We start from the raw sequence: 9507 nt of genomic DNA on the forward strand, positions 1-9507 counted from the left end.
GAGAGTGGAGAGAGAGAGTGGAGAGAGAGAGTGGAGAGAGAGAGTGGAGAGAGAGTGGAGAGAGAGAGTGGAGAGAGAGAGTGGAGAGAGAGAGTGGAGAGAGAGTGGAGAGAGAGTGGAGAGAGAGTGGAGAGAGAGAGAGTGGAGAGAGAGAGTGGAGAAAGTGAGAGTGGAGAGAGAGAGTAGAGAGAGAGAGTGGAGAGAGAGTGGAGAGAGAGTGGAGAGAGAGTGGAGAGTGAGAGTGGAGAGAGAGTGGAGAGAGAGAGTGGAGAGAGAGAGAGTGGAGAGAGAGAGTGGAGAGAGAGAGAGTGGAGAGAGAGTGGAGAGAGACTTTTCGGGACTTTATTTCCACTAAAACATTAACAACAGAAACATTACCGGAAAAAAACACCTAAACTGAAAATCAATAAAACATCAAACTCTTAACAGCTGTATGTGTACTCTTTGGTTCTATTCGGTAAAGTCACCACGTAGGTAAAAAAATAAAACAACAAAAATCACGACGTTTCGGCCACAACACAAGTAGCCTTCTTCAGGTGAAGGAACAGAACTAAAATACAAATGGCACCGGGATAGAGGCCGTGGAAACGAGGCGGTGCACGGACATCTCCGTGTGCAGCAAAGTTGTTCAAGGGTTTTTCTATTTGATAAACAATCAAATGTTCTGACATCAGAATGCGACGTGAACAAAATATATTTTTCTCCCGTGCATTTTCATAAACGAAATGGCGTCGACATGTCAAAAAACCTGAATTAGTTTTTTTTCTTCAAGGATTCTGTTGTCGGTTTTCATTGAAGTGTAATGACAGGGTGACACCTGCTGACATGACAGGGTGACACCTGCTGACATCACAGGGTGACACCTGCTGACATCACACGGTGACACCTGCTGACATCACAGGGTGACACCTGCTGACTTGACAGGGTGACACCTGCTGGCTTGGCAAGGGCTTCAGGGGTACGGCCACAGAGGTAACAACCAATCAGGGAAGGAGGCACATCTGGGGCAAGGGCAACAGGTGGGGCTAGCCGAGTTACTCCGGTAACCTGCTCGAAGGGTTCCACGAGAGGGCGTGGCTGGAGGCGGGGCCTAGCCACGCCTCTGGCCACGCCCTCTCGTGAAACCTGCTCCAAGGTTCGACGAGAGGGCGTGGCCGGAGGCGGGGCCTAGCCACGCCTCTGGCCACGCCCTCTCTGGTAACCTGCTCGAAGGTTCCACGAGAGGGCGTGGCCGGAGGTGGGGAATTCGCATTGCTGAGGATGTTGTAGGCGAGCTGACACGCCACCTCCCGTGCTCCCTCCTCGCTGGAGCTCAGAAATTCGGGGAAGATGCCGGCGCCTTCTCCCACCCCGGGAATCGACATCTTATAGAGGAGGCCCACGGGTATCCCGGGCTCCGAGTAAGCGTGCAGCTCGAAGATTGGGTAGCTGATGCCGGCGGTCCGGCACAGCATCCGCAGCCGCACCTCCCACGACAGCATGGCCGCCTCCGGCAGCGCCTCGAGAGCAATGGGCATGGGCCGCAGGTGGAGAGGTACCCACCACAGCTGCATGCGTGCCCCCCAGCCCCCAAATTGGCTTTGTGCGGCTTTGCCGGTGCCCGTGCACTCCGGCTGCAGCAGGTCTGGCACCGCCGCCTCCATCTCCACCGCCGCGGCCGCAGCCACCCGTTCCGGGATGGCCCAGTCCACCTTGATGGTCCGGCCCCATAGCTGCAAGTTGATTCGAAGGAGCTTCCGCCGGGCCATGGCGGCCGCGCGATGGCTCCCGTACTCGATGAACGCGTAGCCTCGGTTGAGGGTTTTGTCCCAGCGACAGACGCTCATCTTGACGTCCACCACGCCCTCCGTGGCACCGCTCATCGCCATCATCACCTCCGCTCGCTTCTTGTCCTTTGGCAGCCCCCCAATTAAGAGGCAGCGATTGTCCACGCTGAAGTGGACTCCAATGCGGCATCCTGGACGGATCTCGAATTTATCGAGTTTCTTGACGGCATCCATGGCTTGGGCGCGCGTGGCGTAGGTAGCGAACGCGTAGCCGCGGTTCTCTCCGCTAAACTCCATCATGAGGCAGAGCTGGTAGAGATTCCCCACCATCTCCAGCACGGGCACCAGCTCATCCTCGTAGAGGTCGCGCGGGATCCTCCCCAGAAACACCTCACAGCCACGGGCGGGACGGGGCCCCTGCCAGTCGGGCGGTGGTCCGATCTTCCTCTGTCCGTTCTCCTGGACGATGTTGTACCCTGTGCGCAACATGAGGTCCGGCAGGACCTTCATACAGGCCATGCCGAGCACCGGTGGTTTGGCTGCTACGGTGGTGCTGGGGCAGCGGCTTGGGGCCCGGTGGAGCCCTTGACACTCCGCGCGGTCGCCTCGTGCCGACAAAGCCACGGGGGGAATCAGCTCCTGAAGAGCCAAATCCCCGGCAGGAACTCGCTCGGCCCAAACCTACAGGCCAGCAGTGAAGAGAGGAAGAGAGAGAGTGGAGACGGATGGAGAAAGAGAGACGCGTTTGTTCGGTCCATGGGCCTAAATGTGACGTTAGCGTAGCCTGTGCAGTATGCATACAGCGCTTTTGTCAATCCACTGCTGGATGAAGCCCTCCCCCACATTGCGCAGAGGAAACAAGAAACACAAACTCACACGGTTCCCGGCATGCGTTTGTTTGTCCTCGGAAATGTTCACCGAGCGATGATTTTGCGTTTCGAGCGGCGCTCATGAGGCGGCGTTTGACTTCGCGCGGTGAACTTCGCCCGTGATGACGTCACTGGGCACGACAGGAGAGGTCGCCACTGACTTTTAGCGCCAGTTTTTTCCCCCCCATCCAATAGTCCATGAGACGCTTCAAAATGAGACCGTTTTGCCGGTATCAAAGTATGACAAAATAAGAATAGATTTGATCCTTTTTTGGCAATAAAACGGGTGTTTAGATGTTCAAACACCAAACAGAAACCTTCTTCAATGAATCCTAAGATCTGTTTTATTGCCAGAAAGGATACAACCTATTCTTATTTTTTCATAGCCCATGAGATGTCTCCTTTGTCGGTACCACGTGAGGTGGCCTAAATTGAGCAGTTTCAATTTCTCTACGTGGCCAGTGATAAACAAATGCAATGAGTGAGACTATCAAGTAATTTACTTTCATTTTCCATCCAAATAAATGGGTACGACTGAAGTCTTGCTACCTTAGGTGATACCGAGTTCTGCTCTGGACCATGCGTGGGCCGTGTAATCAATTGTGGCCAGTTTTCAAAATTGTTAGGTCCCTAACAGCAACAGAGCTGTTGTGCTACAATTGTGTTCATATTGGATCATCTTTACAACACAGCAGACATGCAGACAGATCTAATGCTTAATGCTTTCAACCCTCATTGTTGAAATGTGAGTTTACTTGCAAATGGAATCACAGTCCCAAATCATGACCGCAGAATGGTTGGAGTGAGTTGTTGGGGAGGGTGGTGGGTCGGGGGTTGAATTGCCATAATCAAAGCAGCACACGCCCCTCACCTTATGAACCACACAGAGTAATCATGCGAGCCAGACGTTGTATAGAAATGAGTATTGTTGTTAGTGTAGCGTTCACCAAAACGATCCGGCATATGTTTTATTTGGTCACGCCATTCATATCTAGATATTCATTTTGCATGTGTTTCAGAGTGGGCCGATTCATCTTTGATCGGTAGCTTTGCAACTGTTGTGACATTGCCTACACAATTAACTCTGCTGTGGCGAATAGCGCGAGTGGTGTGTGTGTGATTATTATACATGACGACAGTGGTGTAGCTTGTACAGAATAAGTTAACACGATTTTTCATTTAGAGAGCATCTGCATGCAACCAAATCTCACGACGCTATACCACAACAGACGCGTGCACCTAACCGGTAACAACGAGGCGTGATATTTGTCCGGTATTTTAAGAGAGAGACGGCCATAGGCAGAGAAGAGGAGGAAATGTATTTAGCTTGGACTTGGACAGATGGTTGAGGGAAGTAAGTTCCAGATCTTGGAGGCAGCAAGAGGAGAAGGCGAGGCAAATGACGAATCGAGGGTTGACCTCTACACAAGGAGAAGGTCAACTCGCCGCTTCGATCAGAAAGCTTCGGCTCCTGCAGCACAGAGCGCACGGAGGCGGTGCCTGGTGTAAGAGGGGAGATGAGGCTTGCACGTTGGAACCGGCGACAGTTGAATCCACATTCAGAGACGTTCAATTTGTGTACAGGATGCATTACGCGAGAGCCCGGAGTGCAGCGGAGGGGGGCGAGGCTGATTCATTCGGCCTCAGAGGAACGCCGTGAGCCTCAACCGGTCCGTCATCAGCCTCAGCCGTGGTCTATCCGCTGCGGGGTGAAGGGCACCCCCCTCGTGAGTCGCTCACGGTACTGCAAGGGCCACGTTACACTTCGCTCCTGCGTCATGAAGCGATCCCGTAGCTCCGTCTCTACACGAGTTGGGCCAGACGTGGGCAAAAGACGGCCCGTTGGGCTTCTTAATTTGGCCTGCCGAACTTGTCCATATATTATTATTGTTGTTGTTGTTAAATTAAATTTGACCTTTCTCCTGTAATGCCCCCGTTTCCCAGATTAGACGGCGCACTTTGACCGGGAGTGCGGTAATTGTTTTGGGCGCAGGCCTCAGACGTTTTCGTGATGTCTGATCAGTCACGTTATGACACGTTTTTGAATGGTTCATGTTCGTGCAATTTGTTAAAATTGCCTTGCAAATAAACGCTTTGCTACCTTTTAAAGGCCAATTCCTTTCAAGTAAAGATTTTTGACACCGTCATTTATATTAGTTCACACAAACGCTCCATCCACCACCATCACCACCAACATCACCACCACCACCACCAGCATCACCACCACCATCACCACCACCAGCATCACCACCACCACCACCATCACCACCACCAACAGCACCATCACCACCACCAACATCACCATCACCACCACCAACATCACCACCACAAACATCACCATCACCAACATCACTACCACCACCAACAGCACCATCACCACCACCAACATCACCATCACCACCACCAACATCACCACCACCAACATCACCACCACCAACATCACCACCACCAACATCACCACCACCACCAACATCACCACCAACATCACCACCACCATCACCACCACCAATATCACCACCAACATCCCCACCACCACCAACATCACCACCACCATCACCACCACCAATATCACCACCACCAACATCACCACCAACATCCCCACCACCACCAACATCACCACCAACATCACCACCACCAACATCACCACCACCAACACCACCACCACCAACATCCCCACCACCACCAACATCACCACCAACATCACCACCACCATCACCACCACCAACATCACCACCAACATCCCCACCACCACCAACATCACCACCAACATCACCACCACCAACATCACCACCAACATCACCACCACCACCAACATCACCACCACCAACACCACCACCACCAACATCACCACCACCATCACCACCACCAACATCACCGCCAACATCCCCACCACCACCAACATCACCACCACCAACATCACCACCAACATCACCACCACCACCACCAACATCACCACCACCACCAACACCACCACCAACATCACCATCACCACCACCAACATCACCACCAACATCACCATCACCACCAACATCACCACCACCAACATCACCACCAACATCACCACCACCACCAACATCACCACCACCAACAGCACCATCACCACCACCAACATCACCAACACTAACATCCCCACCACCACCAACATCACCACCACCAACATCACCACCAACATCACCACCACCATCACCACCACCAACATCCCCACCACCACCAACATCACCACCACCATCACCAATATCACCACCACCAACATCACCACCAACATCCCCACCACCACCAACATCACCACCAACATCACCACCACCAACATCACCACCGTCACCACCACCACCAACATCACCACCACCACCAACACCACCACCACCAACATCACCACAAACATCACCATCACCAACATCACCACCACCACCACCAACAGCGCCATCACCACCACCAACATCACCATCACCACCACCAACATCACCACCACCAACAGCACCATCACCACCACCAACATCACCACCACCAACATCACCACCACCACCAACATCACCACCACAAACATCACCATCACCAACATCACCACCACCACCAACAGCACCATCACCACCACCAACATCACCATCACCACCACCAACATCACCACCACCACCAACATCACCACCACTAACATCCCCACCACCACCATCACCACCAACATCACCACCACCACCAACATCACCACCACAAACATCACCATCACCAACATCACCACCACCACCAACAGCACCATCACCACCACCAACATCCCCACCACCACCAACATCACAACCACCAACATCACCACCACCAACATCACCACCACCACCAACATCACCACCAACACCACCACCACCAACATCACCACCACCACCACCACCAACATCACCGCCAACATCCCCACCACCACCAACATCACCACCACCAACATCACCACCAACATCACCACCACCACCACCAACATCACCACCACCACCACCACCAACACCACCACCAACATCACCACCACCATCACCACCACCAACATCACCACCAACATCACCATCACCACCAACATCACCACCACCAACATCACCACCAACATCACCACCACCACCAACATCACCACCACCAACAGCACCATCACCACCACCAACATCACCACCACTAACATCCCCACCACCTCCAACATCACCACCACCACCACCAACATCACCACCAACATCACCACCACCATCACCACCACCAACATCCCCACCACCACCAACATCACCACCACCATCACCAATATCACCACCACCAACATCACCACCAACATCCCCACCACCACCAACATCACCACCAACATCACCACCACCAACATCACCACCGTCACCACCACCACCAACATCACCACCACCACCAACACCACCACCACCAACATCACCACAAACATCACCATCACCAACATCACCACCACCACCACCACCAACAGCGCCATCACCACCACCAACATCACCATCACCACCACCAACATCACCACCACCAACAGCACCATCACCACCACCAACATCACCACCACCAACATCACCACCACCACCAACATCACCACCACAAACATCACCATCACCAACATCACCACCACCACCAACAGCACCATCACCACCACCAACATCACCATCACCACCACCAACATCACCACCACCACCAACATCACCACCACTAACATCCCCACCACCACCATCACCACCAACATCACCACCACCACCAACATCACCACCACAAACATCACCATCACCAACATCACCACCACCAACAGCACCATCACCACCACCAACATCACCATCACCACCACCACCATCACCACCACCACCACCAACATCACCACCACTAACATCCCCACCACCACCATCACCACCACCACCAACATCACCAGCACCAACAGCACCATCACCACCACCATCACCACCACCAACATCACCACCACCAACAGCACCATCACCACCACCAACATCACCACCACCAACATCACCACCACCAACATCACCACCAACACCCCCACCACCACCAACATTACCACCACCATCACCACCACCAACATCACCACCAACATCACCACCAACATCACCACCACCATCACCACCACCAACATCACCCCCACCAACATCACCACCAACATCCCCACCACCACCAACATCACCACCAACATCACCACCAACATCACCACCACCACCACCAACATCACCACCACCAACATCACCACCAACATCACCACCAACATCACCACCACCATCACCACCACCAACATCACCACCAACATCATCACCATCACCACCACCAACATCACCACCAACATCACCACCATCACCACCACCATCATCACCACCACCAACATCACCACCATCACCACCACCACCACCAACATCACCACCACCACCACCACCAACATCACCACCACAAACATCACCACCACCATCACCACCACCAACATCACCACCATCACCACCACCAACATCACCACCACCACCACCATCATCACCACAAACATCACCACCACCATCACTACCACCAACATCACCACCATCACCACCACCATCACCACCACCACCACCATCATCACCACCAACATCATCACCACCACCATCACCACCACCAACATCACCACCAACACCACCAACATCACCACCACCAACATCATCACCACCACCAACATCACCACCACCATCACCACCAACATCACCACCATCACCACCACCATCACCACCACCACCACCATCATCACCACCAACATCATCACCACCACCATCACCACCATCAAAGACAAACTAGAGAGATGCCCCCCCCCCCCACCGTACGAGCCCTGGAACGAGACCCTTGGGGGGCGAGCCGCTGTTCAGTCTCCAGCAGCAGCAGCAGCAGCCGCCGCGTGGTGCACGATGGGGTGACCAAGCGCCTGAGCGCGCGGCCGCCTTTGTCTCCCCAGCGAGCCCCAGGCGGCCCACATCGCCACCCTGGGCCGGGTGAGCAATCTAGCCGAGACCGGCGACACTCCCGGGGACCAGGCCTCACTACGGCACTTACCGGCGCAAAGCTCCGTAGGTGTCTGGGGGAGGGGGGGAGGGGTCTTGATGAGGTTACACATGAAACTATTTCCTAGTGCGGTGGTGGAAGAGGAGGTCGCTTATGTCTGACGTTCCGTGTCGCTGCCACGGACGGGTGACTTGCGCGCGTGCCTGTGATCACGTCAGAGGCCTTATCTTGACGCTTTCAGAAAACGTAGCGCGGATAGGCGATCACGTGGGGGCGAGCGAGGCTCAGATTCCGTAGATCTGATAAGCACTGCCCGTAGACTCAGCACTGCCCATCGACTCATCACTGCCCATTCACTAGGAGAAAACCCCAATAAGCTGAAATAGAAACAGAATAAACTTAGAGAGAAACCCGCGAAACGTAAAAAGCTATTGAATGCATGGCTGTGTGTGCTGCTTTGCATTGTCGTAGCTACGTATGCAGTCTGCAAGTTTTTTTTTAATGTGGGCACGTGCAAATATTGTCTGGGTACATGAAAATATTTCTTTGAAAATGTGTCCTAGACAATAAATGTGTCCTAGACACTATATTTGTAAGTGTGTGAGTTAATAAAAGTAGAATTGAAACATAAGCACAATGTAGATTTGTATATTGTAGGGTAGAAATGTATTTATGATCTAATATAGGTTTAATACAATGTATATTCATCATAAAGGTTTTTGGGTTAGATCGCGTTATTTATAAATGTGTCGTAACCCTCCACCACCCGACACGGCCAATCAGCAAAAAAAAGTGTCACTATGACAAAAGACAAATAGTTCACTATTTTAGCCCACCGGTGTGTTGAAGAGTGAATCCACAACATTTACAGTTTGAGTACGACGTTT

At 52.9% G+C, this 9507-nt stretch overlaps 1 protein-coding gene across 1 annotated transcript; it reads right to left on the reverse strand.

Moving 5' to 3' along the window:
- Positions 1 to 328: 328 nt before the first annotated feature.
- On the reverse strand, positions 329 to 8959 carry LOC142921021 (dead end protein homolog 1-like). The gene is made up of 2 exons (XM_076062907.1): positions 8672 to 8959; positions 329 to 2447 (listed from the first exon to the last, which is right to left on the reverse strand). Exon 2 carries the CDS (start codon positions 2283 to 2285, stop codon positions 1035 to 1037), a length of 1251 nt encoding a protein of 416 aa, XP_075919022.1. The 5' UTR covers positions 2286 to 2447; positions 8672 to 8959; the 3' UTR covers positions 329 to 1034.
- Between the last annotated feature and the right edge of the window lie 548 nt (positions 8960 to 9507).

This window comes from Petromyzon marinus, unplaced genomic scaffold (genome assembly GCF_048934315.1).
Source record: "Petromyzon marinus isolate PM22_M1 ecotype Great Lakes invasive population unplaced genomic scaffold, UKy_Petmar_22M1.pri1.0 PM_G_Scaffold_79, whole genome shotgun sequence".
Taxonomy (NCBI): domain Eukaryota; kingdom Metazoa; phylum Chordata; class Hyperoartia; order Petromyzontiformes; family Petromyzontidae; genus Petromyzon; species Petromyzon marinus.

Bases quoted from the DNA above. Each gene is read 5' to 3' on its own strand.
- LOC142921021 (XM_076062907.1), bottom strand. From the start codon at position 2,285: ATGGCCTGTATGAAGGTCCTGCCGGACCTCATGTTGCGCACAGGGTAC.